Genomic DNA, 19,004 nt, shown 5'->3' on the forward strand with positions numbered 1-19,004 from the left:
ATATTTATTAAATTTATAATATATTTATATTTATTTAATTATTTATTAAGATAACTAAATATAATTTGTCCATGATTATAATTTTAAAATTTTACATTTAATTATTTGAAGTACAAAATACAATTTTAATTACTAACAAATACTTAATTCTAGGTATGTTAATTTAGTATAATATTTTTTACCACCAAGTTTTTTTTTATTCACCTAGCATGTATATTGTATATATATATTCCAGTAACATTGTCATTAAATGTATTGAAAAGTAAACATTACGTAATTATAAAATTCATATAAAATATATGTATAAATACAAGTGTACGTTTATACTTACATAAGTATTCAACAGATTATTCACTATTTATATACATGTCGTGTAATTTATATTGAATTCCAACTTAAAAAATAGGTGGGCAAGTGAGTATCACTCTGATGTATTGTAGAGATGGAGATTGGAAAGTAGGTCACTATAATGGATGTGTTAAATTTGAATGCAATGACAGGTATCATTGTATAAGAAAAACGATTCTGAACGGAGATGATTTGTCAGTATAGAATAATTAGTAGGATATATTATATTATTACCTATATTTAAATTTTAATATATCGTAATTTTAAGTGATTTCGTAAAAAAATAAATTACGCTCATAACATTTTTTCTATATTAACGCTGAAGTTTCTTTTTACAGTTATTTGAAGAAAAAATTATGGAGAACCTTGTGTTGGATTTTTCAACCTTAGATATAAATTAAAAAAAATTTTATGAATTTTCAACTACAAAATAATTCCTTGCACATTTTCGCGATTTTGACATATTTTGTTAACATTTGAACTTTTAATGCTTATAAACAAAAATTGTGACTAACGATTTTTGATTTTTTTTTTAATTTCAATGGTCTATAAATAGTTTAAAAAAAAATTCTAACTAATTTTAAAATTTAATCGTTAATAGATAACGCCAATATAAACATTTTGTGAAAATTTCAAGTACTTACAATGATTTGTTTTTGAGTTACAGCAAAATCAAAAAATCGATTATGTTGAAAGTGGTGATGCATAAAAATTCCGTTTTTCCGTTACTTTTTCAGAGTTTATCCTGACGCTTTTGAAAACAACTGGAAATTTTAAACCACCAAAGTACCAACTAGATTCAATTTCCTTTTCAAAGAGGGTGTGAAGTCAGAAATTAAAGCATTATTAATACTCCAAAACGTGATGACAGACACAAAAATAAAAAAAAAAACACACACATAATTGTAAAATCAATACATTCATTATTCCGTTCAGAATCTTAAATATAAGTCTATCGTATTTTTTCGATTATTAGAAACATCTATGCCTATATTTTAAAATATTTTTATGAGTAAATAATTATTTTGTTTTATGAAAATTATATTTTCAGTTAATAATTATGTATATGTACATGCATTTTGATTTAGACACACAATACCGTGTATACATCATACACTTGTTTTATTTGTTTTCTAAGTTTAGATATAAATTATTTTCACAAACTGACTTTTTATAAATTATGCTATTTCATTTTAAAGGTAAATACTAAAAATACATAAAGTAGTTTCTATATCTTTATAGATTTTTTCTTTTAAAAAGAAATATATTTTTTTGTATCATTATCTAAAATATTTTAACAATACTCAAAACAATATTACAAATTACAACAATTCTTTATTAAATTGTATCTTAAATTTAAAATGAGTAATTTAATCAGTGTTGAATGTTGAATGTTTTACATATTTATTATTTTCATGTCATTAATAATGATATATTATCTACTTACTTGAATACCTGACCGATATATTCATGTTTAGAATGGAAGTGGACTATAGATATAAACATGATATTTCATAGTAATGATCGTGTAATATGACGTGTGGTGGTGCTAGCAATTATTATAATTCGAAATTAAAATTAAAATGACTGATGTATATTATAAAAATGTACTACCATATAAAAATTTAAGATGCCAGAATTTATTCTGCACAATGATTGAGGACAGTATGTTGTAAGTCAAACGTTATATTGCCTTTCAATTCGATTGTATTTCATCAAAACGTAAATGTTAGGCCGGCGGATTGGGTAGGCAATATAGAGGCAATCTTGTGTAGAATTCAAAAGATGTATACACAAATTGTAAAATACAAGTAGAGCCGATGTGGTAATGACAATTTATATAGTAGCAGGGTTACTCAACTAATAATTACCCGAAGATAAATAATATGATTAAATAATACACTCAAAGTTTAAAATATAAATTTCAATAAAAATGCAGTCGATACGTCTATAATACTTCATTGAATTTTTCAATATACTATAAATGTGTTATTTTTTTTAATTATTAAGGTAAACACAGTTACAGTAACTGTTACTAGTTTGTAACATTAAATCAAACTCTATTACTAATGATTAAAATGTCCAATACATACTTTTTAACGTTTGTTTTCTTTGTTGTAAAAAAAAAAAATGGTTTAGTTACTATTATATTGTTCCCTATAGTTCACGGTAAAAAATGTAATCATTCTAATAAATGAAAAATGTTTGGATTTATTTGTTTTTCACAAATACAGCTTATTATAAAGTATTAGTTTTAGAATCCTTGCATTTGATTCCATAAATTAATTTAGCTTTCGTGTTCTCTTTGGTCCTAAGAATTACATAAATAATAGTCTGATATAAGCTATACGTTCCTTAGTCTAGACTAGTAACAAACTTAAATAATTTCAATTTTATTACCAAATTAATATAATATATATATGTAATTAATCATATTTGCTATACAAAATTGTATTTACATGTTAAGTAACTAATTGTACTTTTATCCCTTGAGAGCGTTAATTATTATTGTAAATAAATAAAAGCAATTTAATTTTAGATCTAAGTTAACTTATGTCTGAAACCTCAAAATATCAATATATGAAAAGTACCATTCGCAACTATACACACCAAAGGTATATCATATACATAAACAGTTTTACTACATTTTATAACAGCAACATGTATTGCTAGTGCTCTATAATCCATTAAAATATAACGAAATTTTCGTGCATCGTTTAAATAGAATTAATATACTTATAAATAATAATATAATATAATTATTAATAATAACTTATTGAATAATTAACACAGAAACTAACTGTTAGGTAGTTAATATATTTACGATTACCACTATATAATTTATGAAAATAATAGTGATGTTGCCAGAAATAAGTAATCAAAGTATAGTATCTACAGTAATGGAAAAGAGTCAAGAAAAAAATATATTTACTATCGTACACTTATAAACACTTATTTCAAAATTGAATATGACCACCATTTTTATCTCTAAGTGAGTTGCGATCAATTTATCTATAAACATAACAGTAAATTATACTATGACGTTTTTATTTTTGGGAAACCTATATTTTATAGCCTTTAACTATCTACAAAAATACATTATATTATAAAAAATCTTACATTATTATTTTTTCAAATTGTTCGACAAATACAGATTTTTTTAACATTTAGATAAAAAAAACTAAAAATTCAAAAATTGTTATTAAATAACTTGTGAATGCCTAAATAAAAAAATTTTCTACGTGTATTCAAAATTATAATATTTAGTGTTGACTGTAAGGTATATTAACTAATTACTTCTAGTTATAACCGCATACGGTCCTCGAACACATTTTATCCGGCCCGCAGACAATAAGAGTTACAACAACATTATATTATGTGTTATTATTGTAAATTATTTTTTTTGTTAAATATTATTGGTTTTTAAACAATCTAAATATGTACTTAGAAATTGTATGGCCCTCGAAACATTTTCAGATCCTTAATGTGGCCCTTCAACAATATTAATTGGTGACCCCCGACATAAACTATATTCATTACGCAACAAAATACTACTAAGTTCCAAATCCTTGTGATAATTATTATTAAATTAGTTAATATTTTGATATTTTCATTGTGTATAGAAATTTCTAATTTATATAATTTAGGTAAATTTGAACAAAAATTGCTCATAAATAATGTACATGATTTTGTTTTTACACATTTTGAGTTGAAATATTGACAAAATCAGATATTTAAACGAAAAATAATGATTTTAGACATTTTAATGTAATTCAAAGATATCATTTATGTGTAAATTAACACTATCCAATATAGATTATAGAACGATATATCATTGAATTCAAATTTAACACACCCATATATTAGTGACACGCTTGACACTAAATATTATACAACAGAGCGGTATCCACTTGCCTATATTTTTTTCTTTTCTTTTACTAATTATATTACAGAGAAACTATCTTTATACTATTATTATAACATAATATCTGTATCTGTTTCATCACAATTACAAAAAGCATTTTAAAAATAAAGAATTTCACCAATTAAAACATAAAGTATATTTGAATGCGTTTTTATAAGATTTGGTAACGACAATAAATTAATAATTTATTAGCCTCTGTTGTATATATATATATATATATATAATATAATATATGTATATATGTTTTACATAAAACGTTTATTTAATTCGTCACCACGAGAACGAAAAAATTGTGTTTAAATACCTATAAAAATAGCTGAACCACTTGTACGTCAGTGATGGCGTCGTCGATATAAGAGATGAGAGTGTAACAGATTCACTCTAGAAAAGTAAATGCGGCTTTAGCTAACTGCAGTAGTGAAACGCATTTGCTGATCTAGTGAAGCGAGAACCGAGATATCTCTTTTTTCATTTTATTATCTATATGTTTTAGACAAATAATGGTTATTAAACCCGTTTTATGTCAAATTAGTCGATTTTAATCAACAGTTAATTTAATGTTACGGTTCGATCCTCGCCTAATGACAAAAGATTTTTTTTTTTTTTTTATAGACAAAATATTATGATAATAAAATATAATAAAATTAATTAACAGACTATTTGTCGCCCGTACAAAATGCATCCGTGTTAAGTTTGGTCGCCTATAATGCTAACATTTAGCGTAAGGATTAAAAACTATTTTTGGTTTTCTGATTTGGCGTATAGAAGATATCTCTGACATATCAATTTTACATAACTGTCCCGTTTAGAGTTGCATATTTTCAATCGATTAACCTATTATATATCATTCGTTAAAATATATAACATATTGTATATTATTCGAATAATCGATTAAATAACCACACAGCCTTTAAACATAATAAATAGGTAATATAATATTGAGCTAATCGGTGTCTTACGCCTCAGAACAAAATTCATATTTACACGCAGATAAAATATACACACAAAAAAATGGTTGGGTTGCAGGAAACCCGTGGACTGCCGTGCCGTACCGTATTTCCCGTTATCGGCCAACTGTTATTGTTATTATTATGTGAGTATCACATTTATTATAGATATACAAATTACATATGAAAATTTATTTTTACCGATTTCAACCCATTAAAATCAAAATTTTGAAAAATCCTTTCTTAGTGCGCCCCTCTATTCCTCAAGGAACCTCTGTACAAAATGTCAAGTCTCTACACCCAGCGGTTCGGTCTGGGCGTCGACGAGTGAATAGGGGCGGTATATAGAGATTAATAATTAAAATTTTAATGCATAAACTACTATTCAATATTATGATTTCGATCGATTCAACCAAATAAAATATGAACATTTTTAATAAACTAGTAGAATTGGTAATGAATAAGCTTTGCGTGTCTTATGCATTTTGCAGTTAATAGGTATTGTGGAAGTCGCAAATCAAACAACAATGTCAACCAAGTGACAATTATTCTGTCATTTAACTTCGAGTTATTATTTTACCATTCCGACGGATATTAGGTTCCATGACTAAGCAACCATAGGACCCCAAACACAAGTTCGCATAACAAACATTATAACGAAAATCTTCATCGTACTATAAACATGACATCATCTTTTATAGTGGCTTTTAGGCCATTTTTAGTGTTATCAAAAATTTTTGGAATCATAAGCATAACATATACATTTGAAAGCGGATTACTGATAAAAACATCGAATATTATGGCTTATAACTGCCTTGAAGTAACGCGAATGATCGTATTGATATGGTTTACGTACATTTTCCATTTAAATAATAAGTTTATTTTCCGAGACCTTGTGTTGCTCAAATTTTGGTCTATAATTGTCATGGCGAGGTTTTCCGAAATATGGATCATCAAGTACGAGTATTATTACAAATTATTTATTTATTATTCTAAGTTATAAGTAAGGAACAGATTTGAATTTTGAATACAAATTGCATTTTTTTCTGAAAATATTGCACGTCAAACACAAAATGAATTTCACACATCAAGGAATTAAAAAATGTAACTTTTATATTACATTTTTTTTTAACATTTTTAGTGTATTTTTATATTTTATTTTATATTTTAGTAATTAATTATTATTATATTTTATATACGAATGGATAAAATTTTATAAAAATGTACTTAAAATTCATTCTAAAAGAATAAAATTAAATATTATTTATTTTGCCTTGTCACGCTTCTATTTTTATTATTTGTTATAAATTATAATATATACAAGGAAGAAGGTATTTACATAAATTTTATATTAGTATCTCATAAGTGGTTTAATTTCCCGCACAAAAAAAATTGGAAAGAATCCTCAGACCCATTACCAAAGCCGTGACCTACTTTTAATCTTTTTAAATTTTAGTACTTTTCTTATTTCTATTGTTACGTCATTACAATCGTATAAAATGTTTTAGGATGATCAACGGCATAATCGAATTTGATGGAAAAGTCAACGGACTTCCACTGACCGTATTAGGAGAACTAACATGTTCGATGACAAAATACAATTGGAAAAAATTTTTGGCCGCGGTGCTCATGTCTTACATCAGTCTTCAAATATGTTCATTGTTGACGTGGCCGCCGGCAAGATTTGACTTCAGCATCGTCGTTAAATATTTTTTCGAAATACCGTGCGTAACGGAGTTCGTGATTTTCGCCACGGCGTACTTCTATTTCCACAATTTGGGATTTTGATTCGACATGTTGAATAGTCTCTGTAAGCGATTGCCCGACGGACTTGTTACCGCTGCCGACACACCGACACAATCCGAAATCACTCAGTTGATAGAAAGTATACGGTTATTACACGCCGAACTGTGCGATTTGTTGCGTACCTTTAGTCTGGGCTACGGCGTGGTGATGTTGTTCTACTTTGTGTTCAATTTTTTGGATCTTTTGCGGAATATTTACTATTTGTTACACATGTCCAGATATTCATCGTCCAAAAATAGTGTTAACTTTAGCGCTTTAAACATCTTAATGGTCGTTGTGTTTTGCTCACAACACGTCATCTTCGTTTTGATTTTACTAATCACTGTATCTTGGATAAATACAAAGGTAATGCAATAATAATAAAATATATATAATAATATGTTCCTATGATTTTTAATTTCAGAAAATGGAAATAGTTTCGTTTCTAAGATTAATACATATTTCAAAACTACCACTTGATACTAAGTTACAAGTAATTATAATTTTTGGTCCAGATTATAACATTGGAAATAATATACTTACAACAATAATACATTTTTAATATTACCTACATGAATTCTTTGTTTTTAATATATAATATATTTATATTTACTCAACTACTTAGATTAAAATGTTTATGAATCAATTACCAACTTTTGAATGGGATCAAATTACAGTTTATGGATTTTTTCAAATGGATTTGAGATTTGTACTATCAGTAAGTACTTATAACTAATGTATTAGTATATGAGGTTCCGCCTCAGTAGATATATAATTATTTCTAGTAAAAATACGTTTATTGTATATAAATCATGAATTAGAATTTTTAATAAATAAAGAAAATGAATATAGATGTTTTAAAATAGGACATACGTTGAATAAACATTAGTTTTTCATTGGTTTACGATGTTTTAAACGTATATTTTCGACATATTATCGGAAATTATTTTGTCTATTTTGGAAACAATTTTAATCAAAAAAAGTTTAAAATCTTTAAAATAAAAAACGTTTACAAAATCTAATCGGAAAACAGTATAATATACAAATATTATTTTCGTCTATTGATAGAATAGTCGAAAAATATACGTTATTGTATGTGACGGATAAATTCTAGACGTGTTTTAAGTTAACAATTTACGTAAAATAGGTCTAAAGAATTTATGTAATTTTATTGTTGCAGTTTCTCTTATTACTTACGACAACATTGGCCACATCGGTACAAATGAAAGAACATCCATACGTGATTAAATTTAACAACGCGTATCATTCATATTTAAAGTTCGAGTACTTAAACTTGCATGAATAAGTATATAACTTCTCACTTAATCACGTATATTATATATTAATTTATTACTGTTTATAGCATTATATTATTATTCTTACTCAGATATTTTAAATATTATATTTTTTTAAACGTTTATACGTACATTTGTTTGAAATTTTGTTTTCAATGGGTATTGGATTATTTGGATTATATTACGTGATATCATATCATACAGATTAATTTATTATTATGAGTAATACTTTAAGGCTTTAGCACCTACGTAAGTGTGTTTTAGTATTATGTTATTTTTTGTAAAGAAATCGCATTTGTCATAAGCAAGGCTGGGCAAGTTAACGATTTTTTTTTACTCCTTAAGTTTAGTTATTTTAAAAAGAATCAAGTTAAATCATGTTAAAAGTTACTCATATTTTTTTCGTTAACTCATTAAGTTAAAAATTAACTTGATATTAATTTAGTTTAAAGTTAAAATTTTCTATTTTTCAAAAATAAAAAATTCCAGACACATAATCTTGTTTATTAGATAGTTTTTCTTTACGCTCAAGAAAATTACCAGGAAAATTAAAAATGATAAATCTATGTACCAATTAGCTATCAAAAAACCTAATTTTCTAAAATAAATTTTAAGGTTTTGAATTATTCTTGCATTATTCTTCAGACGAAAATTAACTTATTTTAAATACTTTTGAATAAACTCGACGTTAACACATTAATCTCAAAAAAAAAGTAACATATTAAGTTAAAAGTTAATTTCAAAAAAAAGTAACGAGATTAACTTCATTAAAATTAACTTAACGTATTAACTTAATTTTAACTTTTAATTCGTTAATGCCCAGCCTTAGTTATAAGTTGTATTAAATGGATATTCTTATTATTATAATTTATAAATATTCAATGTTTAAAATAACTCGCAAGAAAATATAAATGTATTGATGATTATACGTCTTAATTGATAAGTATTTAAATGTGTTAAACAACGCCCAACGATGTTATTTATATAATTATATTACGTATAATTAAAGGAAAATGGCATTTAATAAGTTTTCCAATATCAAAATATAGATGTGGAGATAGGTCTCTAGGTAAACTTATTTTTTTCTAAAAACCTCAATAAACGTTGATATTACGAGTAATATTATATTATAAATTACATTATAATATATTTTATTTTTTACAAATCATTCATAAAATATTCACGAATATAATATTATATACATATAAATAAACAAAAATACTATTCTTATTAGACGTATTATATTGGGTTTGTAATTAACGCTTGCTTAGTACTAAAATTTTAACATAATATACATAATATTAAAATAGCAATAATAAAATAATATTATTGATGATAATTTAAATAAAATTGTTCATGTAAAATGTATTGTTTTATGTTTTTTATAAACTATATAATTATATAAATAGAACCATGAAGATTTTTTAATGTCTATTTCTATTTATATATATGTTACCGGAAATGTTGACATTTAGGAAATGATGACAATTCCTAGTAAATGTTGACAATTCCTAAAATCGGAAGGAAATGATATCATCGCCTAGTATATGTTATCATTTCCTAACGATAGTAGGCAAAGATGCCAGATTTTTTAAATTTAATCTGACTTATTTAAATATTACTTTTATCAAACATAATTATTAATTAATCTAGTATCACCTTAATAAATAATCAATAAATAAACAAGAATTTTTTTAACATTTTAATTTATGTAATTTAAACTTTTTAAAATTTTTTTATGATTTGCAACGTAGTTACTCATTTTTATTTTCACATGGCAAACTTCCATGGCATTTAGAATTACAAATTCTAGATGCCGATCTGCAAGCACACCTGTTCGTCTTGCATTTTGTCTTACATTGACATCGGGTATATCCTTGTGCCCCTGAAATACTATTTACAGTAGCTGCCTCCCGAAGTGATAATGGTTTTTCTGTTTGACCTGCCGATTTTAAAACAGTACTTAGATCCAATAAATTTGCTTTACAAGGATTTATTTCTGATCTTGTGTACATATGTTTTAGAAATCCACTTTCAGTGCCTACAATTTAAAAAAAATAATAATAAATTTTTATAACGCATGAGTTTGTTTACGAAGATGATTAAAACGTTAATAAGAATACTAGTGTACTTCTTAAATAGCTTGTATAAATCGTCCTTAACTTCTGTTACAACCGCTAATACATTTCTTGGTGATCCACGAGCACGATCTACATCTGGAATATTCAGACGTACTGTAGTTCCAACACACATTTGTATCGAAACAATATTTATTAATTTTTACAGTAAAATATACATTTTTAATATCATTTTATAAAAAAGATAAATTAATAAATGTCATTTTATGCATTTTTTTATATATATTTTTAGATCATCAAATTTCGGGCCCTAATGATAACATTGCCTAATAAACTACGGAAATGATGACAATTCCTAGGCGGTGATATCATTTCCTTCCGCTTTTAGGAATTGTCAACATTTACTAGGAATTGTCGTCATTTCCTAAATTGTCAACATTTTCGGTAACATATATATATAATTATTACCTATATGTATACGAAAAAACTAATATAAATATATTATTCTATAAATGGAGATCACAACACAAAAAAAAAAAATTAGGACATTAATTATTATACGTATTATAAGTCTTGTTAACAATATTATTTAATGATTTTGTATAGAACCACCTAGTTTTGTATAATAATAATAAACAAAATATAAAACATAAACATAACACATTTTTAATAATCTAATTGAATTGGTAATGAATTATGCACAGCGTGTTCTATACATTTGGATTTAATAGACATTGTGATAAGTGCAAATCAAATAACTATGTCAAACAAGTGACAATTATTCTGTCATTTAACTGCGAGTTATTTTTTTACCACCCCGCCGGATATTAGTTTCCTTGTCCAAGAAACCATAGATCCCCACACACAAGTTCACATAACAAACATTACAACGAAAAACTTCATCGTACTGTGAACATGACAACATCTTTTATAGTGGCCTTAAGGTCAGTTTTAGTGTTATCGAAAACGTTTGGAATCATAAGCATTAAGTATACATTTGAATCCGGATTATTGACTAAAACATCGAGTTTTATGGTTTGTAACTGCCTAGAACTAACGCGAACGATCGTATTGATATGCTTTACGTACATTTTCCACGTAAATAATACGTTTTTATTCCGAGACCTGGTGTTGCTCAAATTTTGGTCTACAATTGTCATGGCGAGGTTTTCCGAAATTTGGATCATCAAGTATTATTAAACATTATTTATTATTATTATATGTTACAAATAAGACGTCCCTATCTATTAATTATTGCTACCTATCTATCTATTATTCTATTGGTAAGTTGTTAAATTATACTGTTTAATTTTTTTATAAAACGAAAAAAATAGTAATATAATAGTATTAAAAGATAAATATATGAAATTAACTATTTAAAACTTACCAATAATTACGATATATCATAATAAATAATAAATCAATTGATACGATCGTGTTTTAAATTAATAGTATGTTGGAAATGTGCGTGTGTGAGTAAGTTTAAGTGAATCAAATCTGCTAACTAAAGCAGTAAACTATGTAGCCAACTATGGAGTGGTATATTAAAACATAATAATTTGGAGGGTTCAGTGAAAGTTTTCATCTCGTATCACCCATACATTAGATTTGCGGATATTTTTAGTACATTATTTTGATTAGCAGTATAATAGTTATTATTATTTAACAACACGTCACCTATTCGGAAATCATTATTCAAAATTCATGTTTGATTTTCATAAGCAAATCGTGGATAGACTATTTACACAAGAAAAAATCATAATAATATGACCTACTCAACACATCATCGTTTACAAAACGAATAATAGTTTAAACGTACCGATTGTGAAACATAATATTATAATATAATACAACATAAAAACATTTTATTTTCATCACTGAAATTGTGTAGAATATTTCAACGATATACTAATATATTATCATATAGTTATATAGCAGTTTAAATAATATTTATATATCATATGAATAAAATTTAATAACGGTCGAGTCTTCTCGCGCAGATAACGGTTAATTTCAATATAAGTCGTTCATCTCCAACGAAAGAAACTTTTACAAAGAAACATGTACATTGTACGGTTATTAAATTTTAGTACATTTCTTCTATCTATGTTTACCTCATTACAGTATTGTACACTGTTTTAGATTGATCAACGGCATCATCGAGTTCGACAGAATGGTCAACGGACTTCCACTGACGATTTTGGGGGAACTCACTTGTTCGACAGCGAAATACAGTTGGAATACATTTTTAGCCAAGTTGCTCGTGTCTTACATCAGTCTTCAAATATTTTCAATGTGGCTATGGCCGCCGGCAAGATTTGACTTCAGCATCGTCGTTAAATATTTTTTCGAGATGCCGTGCGTAACGGAGTTCGTGATTTTCGCCACGGCGTACTTCTATTTCCACAATTTGGGATCTAGATTCGACATGTTGAATAGTCTCTGTAAGCGGTTACCCGACGGTCTTGTTACCGCTGCCGACACACCGACACAATCCGAAATCACTCAGTTGATAGAAAATATACGGTTATTACACGCCGAACTGTGCGAGTTGTTGCGTACCTTTAGTCTTGGCTACGGCTTGGTGATGTTGTTTTACTTAGTGTTCAACTTTTTGGATGTCTTGCGGAATTTTTACTATTTGTTACACGTGTCCAGACATTCATCGTCAAATACGAATGATAACTTTAAAAGTTTGAACGTGTTACTGGTGGTTTTGTTTTGCTCACAAAACGTCATCTTCGTTTTGATTTTACTAAATACTGTATCTCGGATAAACAAAAAGGTAATGTAATCCATACCCAAAGGAAGTTGTTTTCATGATAGTTATGATAAATGTAATTCCTTTAACGATTAAACGGTTTAATTGAACAATTCTTTATCGGATTTTTTAACGCATTATATATATACATATAACATGATACCCAAATAAATACAACCAGTGGCGTCTATCCTTAAAAATATAGGCGTAGTGAAATATAAGAAGTAATCACTCACCCTCAATAATAATCATTCATATAACATATTATACTATCTACACATCTACTGAATATAGTTTATTCAACATATTAAAAAAAAAAATAGTTTCTATCAAATCAGTATTATACTATTAAAATATTCTTAAGTATTATTTTGTATTAATCGTGTACGAAAAATTGCATAGACAACCCACCCCACCCACCTCGAATTAAAGGTGTAGTACAACTTCTACTGTACTACTATAGGATAGCCGCCACTGAATACAACGAAACACACTTAATCTACCTGTCAGATGTACAGAGTCTATATTAAATAACATGTACATGTAGTATGTTTGTACCTATACAATTAATAATACAAATTCGTTTATCCTTCATAAGATTACCTCAATATATTTTTTCATTTATCGCGATCCTCGACATTATTTAAACACACTAACTGACTTTAAGATTGTAAGCCCTGAAAAAACACTAAGTACGGTAATATGAAATAGTATGTGAAAATCTAAAATATTTTATATTTTATTAATCAACTATATTGCACTAAATTTATCACAATTATAATTAGATTTTTTTTTTAATTGAATAAATTATATTTTTGCATTTAGAAAATGTTATTGTTATTATAAGAACATGTCAATAAAAATAATTACATTATAAATGAACATTTCTTAACGTTTACCATAATGTTATAACCTCCTGTATATAATTCCATGATGATTTGTTCATGTTTAATATATTTACTCTTAAAATATTCATTTAATATCTATAGGTATCTGGAATAACATTTCAAGTTATCGAATAAAGTAATTTACCTTTCTTTTTTATTTTCAGAAAATGGAAATAGTGTCGTTTCTAAGATTAATACATATTTCAAAACTACCATTTGATACTAAGTTACAAGTAATTATAATTGTTGTCCAGATTATAACATTGGAAATATTATGCTTACAACAATAATACATTTTTAATATTACCTACATGAATTCTTTGTTTTTAATATATAATATATTTATATTTACTTCAACTAGATTAAAATGTTTATGAATCAATTATCAACTTTTGAATGGGATCAGATTACAGCTTATGGATTTTTTCCTATAGATTTAAGATTTGTAATATCAGTAAGTACCTATTAATTTATAAGTATATAGAGGTTTTAAAACAAGACAACATTTGAATAAATTACCAGTTATTTAATTGGTTTATGATGTTTTAAATTTATTTTTTCGAAATTATCTCGAAAACTATGTGAAAATTGAAACAAGTTTAATATCTTTAAAATACAAACGTTAATAAAATCTAATCGGAAAATAGTATAATATATAAATACAATTGTCTATTGATAAAGTAGTTGAAAACAAGACTCATTATTTTCAATGGAATTCATTATTATATTTTTCTAACTGTATACATTATTTCTTAAGTTAATAATTTACGCACAAAAGGTCTAACGAATTTATGTAATTTTGTCGTTGCAGTTTCTCTTATTACTCACGACAACATTGGCCACATCGGTACAAATGAAAGAACATCCATACGTAGTCAAATTTAACAACGCGTACAATTCATATTTGAAGTTCGAGTACTCAAACATGCACGAATAAGTACACGTTTATTACAATTTATATCATCAAATTATTCTTATTCACGTAATTGAATTAATATATTTTTTTAAACGTTTTTACTTACCTATTTGTGTTTGAACTTTTGTTTTCGATATGTATCACAATGTATTTGATTATATTATTACGTCAAATCATATCATACAGATTAATTTATTATTATGAGTTATACTTTAAGGCTTAAGCACCTAAGTAAGTGCGCTTTTAGTATTATATTATTTTTTGTAAAGGAATCGCATTTGTTATAAGTAGTATTGAACGGACGTTCTTATAATTGTAATTTATAAATATTCAATGTTCTAAATACACGCACAAGAAATTATAAATGTATTGATGACTATATAGTTTTGAATTATAAAATATTTAACTGTGTTACTCGACGGTGTTATTTATATTATAATGTAATGATAACGGCGTTAAAAAAGTCTTTCGATATCAAAACATAGATGGGGGGAGTAGGTCTCTAAGGTAAAATTATTTTTTGTCTAGAAACTCCAATAAACGTTAATATTGCGAGTAATATATAAATTACATTTATAATATATTTTATTTTTTTACAAATCATTCATAAAATATACACGAATATATATATATACATAAATAAACATAAATACTATACTAATTAAGCGTATTAATATTGTGTTTGTAATAAACGCTTGCTAAGTACTATAAAAATAAATATTTTAACATAATATACTTATTAAATAGCAATAATAAAATAATATTGCTGATGATAATTAAAAAAAAAATTGTTCTTGTACATTCAATTTATTGTTTAATGTTTTTTTTTTTTTTTATAATATGCTATATAATTATATAAATAGAAACACAAAGATTTTTGAATTTACTCAATAAACATTTAAGTGTAAAACTTCGTTATTTTAATTTGCTGTACTATAAATTATATATATATATATACGAAAAAACTAGCATAAATATTATTCTATAAATAAATATCACAACATAAAAAAAATATTTAAGGACATTAATTATTATACGTATTATATAGGTCCTGTTAACAATATCATAATATAATAATTTTGTATAGGACGACCTAGTTTTGTATAGTAAGTTATAATATACATGTTATATAGCCCTTCGTTCAATATATTATTATTGTATAATATATCGTTTGTTTATAAGACGTATATTTTATCATAATACTGGTATGTGTAAATATTTTTACGAACGATAGTCGCCCTGCGCGGTGCGTTTTGAAAAGTGACATCGTCCGCACGACAGTCGGTTTTTATTTTTGTGTTTGAAACGGAATGTTAATGTTCTGATCGATATCTCATCGCCATTGTACACTTAACGCGTGTTCTATAACTTGATGGTGGATATCGGATGTACCGCCGCCGCGCTCGACGGTCTCTTTTTCGGCTCTTCCATCTGCTTCCGTCCCTCGACACTGTGCTTCATACCGTACAACACGTATATGAACAGTCCGATCATCAGCCAAATTCCGAAACGGATCCAAGTGTGTATGTCGAGTTTCATCATCAAGTAAACGTTCAACAGGATGCTCATGCACGGTATCAGCGGGACCAGCGGGACCTGTGACAATGGGACAACAGACTTTTTCAAATTTTTGAGTACACGAAAATACGTTTATACGTAGGTATGCATAATAATGGCCGAGAAACACTACAAGTTTACTATAAATATCGTAAGGCTTCTTTTAAATTATTTTTCTTTCATATTCCTACATTTTATATTTTATTTTTTTTAGATTAAGTACTTATATCAATGCCCATGCATAAATTTTGAAAACTGAATGCATAGCTTTTTAATCGAATATCAGAAGGATCAGTAAACATTTAAAATTATATTTTAGTTTACTCTCAAAGTAGCAAATTATATGTACGCATCATAAGTTGTGGCTAAATACTACGTGCATTTGAACTTTTAGATTTCGAATTGACCAATTTAAAATTAAATATTTAAAAAAAAACTAAAGGCATACTCCTGAATTCACCATAAAATTTAAATGGTTTACATTGTCTATGCAGAAACCAGTTAAAGAATGAGATATTTTTATAAAAACATAGATCACTTTCAATGGCTAAATCGCGTTATTATTATTATTATTATTATTATTATGTGAATAGAGACCGATAATAATTCTCACCTTAAACGAAAGTTCTTTGGTCGACTGGGGTTGTCTGGCAAGTAATAGCAATAAAAACAAAAGCACAATGGCTAAAATAGCGCTCGTGTAGGCCGCGACGTCGCTGTTGCTTGCTACACCCTCTTGTTGGACGGTGATGAAGCAAAACAGCGCTGACGTACAGACTGTAAAGTAAAAAAAAAACGACGTATTAATAAAATGTTATAAAACGACAGACCGTTTGGCGGGCTATTCCGTCTGAACACGTACTGAACAACATCGTGATGATCGTGGCCACACTCTCGGTTTCTTCGTTGGCGTACTTGATGTTGGACAGGTTAAAGTACTTTACCACAGTCTTGACGATCGTCTCCGTGAAACTGCTGGTCTCCGACTCGTCGTTACCTTTGATTACGAACTCCACGTCCGAGTCGTTCCTGTACCTCAACACTAACACGCAAATGCACACGATCGAGTACGCCAATAGCGTGCCGATCGACATCATATCGATCAGCTGTTCCAGATTGAAAATCGCCGACATAATTCCTGCGGACAGCGATGAATTTATTGCATTGGATCAGTGTCGAACACGCCGATTATATTATATTTTATTAAATGGCAATAATTTTATAATTACCCGCGAGCAAACCCGACAGCAGAGTGGCCAATAGAGGTGTCTGATATTTTGGGTGAATGTCGGAGAACATGCTGAACAGGAGACCGTCGCAGGACATAGCGTATAGAATCCTCGGCAACGGGAACATGGTACCAATGAGACTGTGAAAATTCGTTTATTTGATTGCTTTTTCGGTATTAAAAAAAAATATCCTTGACAAACGCATATGCCTACCTGGTGAATAGAGCGAAAATAGCGCCGGAAGAAACAATCCATTTTATTGTCGTCCAGCCGAGATGATCGTAGACGTATGGGAACGGTGCGTCAGCGTCCTATAATGTGCCGAGTGTCAAGTTATAGATAGTTCGAAATTATAATATGCGAACTATTTGTTCGTTAAATCGTTAAAAACTAAAACATTGATAAACATATTATGTACTGTTACCTTAACCTGGGTAAGCTCTATAACATTATTTTTTAATTTTACGTTTTAACGTAACTTCTCATAAGAGGATAAAATTGTTAAATATATATATATGTAGTCAAGCTTGAAAATAAAAATAAAATTAAGAAAATGGGCATTTAATAATGTAAATAAATGAATATATCCACTACCAATAATATCCAATTAATTAAAAATTAATGGTAATACCATTATAAATAACGACGATTTATTGTAAGTATATAGGTACATAATTTACGGTTTATAACGCAAAAACATTAAACTTATATATATATGAATATAACCATTACATAATATTAAAACGATATGTGCATTTGACATTTCTTTCATGAAATCTCATGCGATTATGTCGTAATAATATTGTTCTTAAAGACTAAGCAAAAATAATTTTGGTTAAACCGCATACCACAAACGAAGGGAAAATGTTGTTTTCCGAAAATCGATAGACATACCTGTTTATAGTACGGCCACATCAGAGTCAACACCGAACTGATACAGCAGTACGCAAACGTTATAATGGACAACGACAGTATGATGGCCAACGGGATGTCACGTTTCGGTTTTTTCGCCTCTTCTCCTGTACACGGACAATATATTTTAATCGTTGTTATAGCTCAGAGAATAAATAATAGATTATTGATCATGATGTGTTCCCGTCGGAGACGCTCACCCGTTGTGGCTACCGTGTCGAAACCGATGAACCCGTAAAAACATTTGGCAGCCCCCGCAGTCACTCCGGCCCACCCGAAAGGCATGAAACCGCCTTCGCCGCCTTTCACGTTCTTCGGGATGTCTTGTTTCGGTATATTCCAGTTGTACAGATTAACTATAACG

At 27.5% G+C, this 19,004-nt stretch overlaps 2 protein-coding genes and 1 pseudogene across 2 annotated transcripts in view; 2 read left to right on the forward strand and 1 right to left on the reverse strand.

The window, feature by feature from the left end:
• The first annotated feature begins 6,729 nt into the window (after positions 1-6,729).
• On the forward strand, positions 6,730-8,311 carry LOC132922684 (uncharacterized; annotated as a pseudogene).
• Positions 8,312-12,526: 4,215 nt separating this feature from the next.
• LOC132920612 (uncharacterized) lies at positions 12,527-15,041 on the forward strand. The gene is made up of 4 exons (XM_060983116.1): positions 12,527-13,163; positions 14,191-14,259; positions 14,388-14,480; positions 14,838-15,041. The coding sequence occupies exons 1-4, from the start codon at positions 12,552-12,554 to the stop codon at positions 14,961-14,963; spliced, it is 900 nt and encodes a 299-aa protein (XP_060839099.1). The 5' UTR covers positions 12,527-12,551; the 3' UTR covers positions 14,964-15,041.
• A 448-nt stretch (positions 15,042-15,489) lies between these two features.
• Positions 15,490-19,004, reverse strand: part of LOC132920611 (cationic amino acid transporter 3-like) — a 30,271-nt gene continuing 26,756 nt past the window's right edge. The window contains exons 6-12 of the mRNA XM_060983115.1: positions 18,841-18,996; positions 18,623-18,747; positions 17,942-18,039; positions 17,729-17,868; positions 17,362-17,637; positions 17,113-17,276; positions 15,490-16,538 (exon numbers count right to left, since the gene is read on the reverse strand). Of these exons, the coding sequence (XP_060839098.1) occupies positions 16,305-16,538; positions 17,113-17,276; positions 17,362-17,637; positions 17,729-17,868; positions 17,942-18,039; positions 18,623-18,747; positions 18,841-18,996 (1,193 nt within the window). The 3' untranslated portion in view covers positions 15,490-16,304. The remainder of the gene's footprint in view (positions 16,539-17,112; positions 17,277-17,361; positions 17,638-17,728; positions 17,869-17,941; positions 18,040-18,622; positions 18,748-18,840; positions 18,997-19,004) is intronic.

The sequence above is a fragment of the Rhopalosiphum padi genome, chromosome 2 (genome assembly GCF_020882245.1).
Source record: "Rhopalosiphum padi isolate XX-2018 chromosome 2, ASM2088224v1, whole genome shotgun sequence".
In the NCBI taxonomy this organism is placed as follows: domain Eukaryota; kingdom Metazoa; phylum Arthropoda; class Insecta; order Hemiptera; family Aphididae; genus Rhopalosiphum; species Rhopalosiphum padi.

Bases quoted from the DNA above. Each gene is read 5' to 3' on its own strand.
- LOC132920612 (XM_060983116.1), top strand. From the start codon at position 12,552: ATGGTCAACGGACTTCCACTGACGATTTTGGGGGAACTCACTTGTTCG. The intron at 14,260-14,387 runs GTAATTATAATT...TACTTCAACTAG, and splicing joins CATTTGATACTAAGTTACAA to ATTAAAATGTTTATGAATCA. The intron at 14,481-14,837 runs GTAAGTACCTAT...TTGTCGTTGCAG, and splicing joins ATTTAAGATTTGTAATATCA to TTTCTCTTATTACTCACGAC.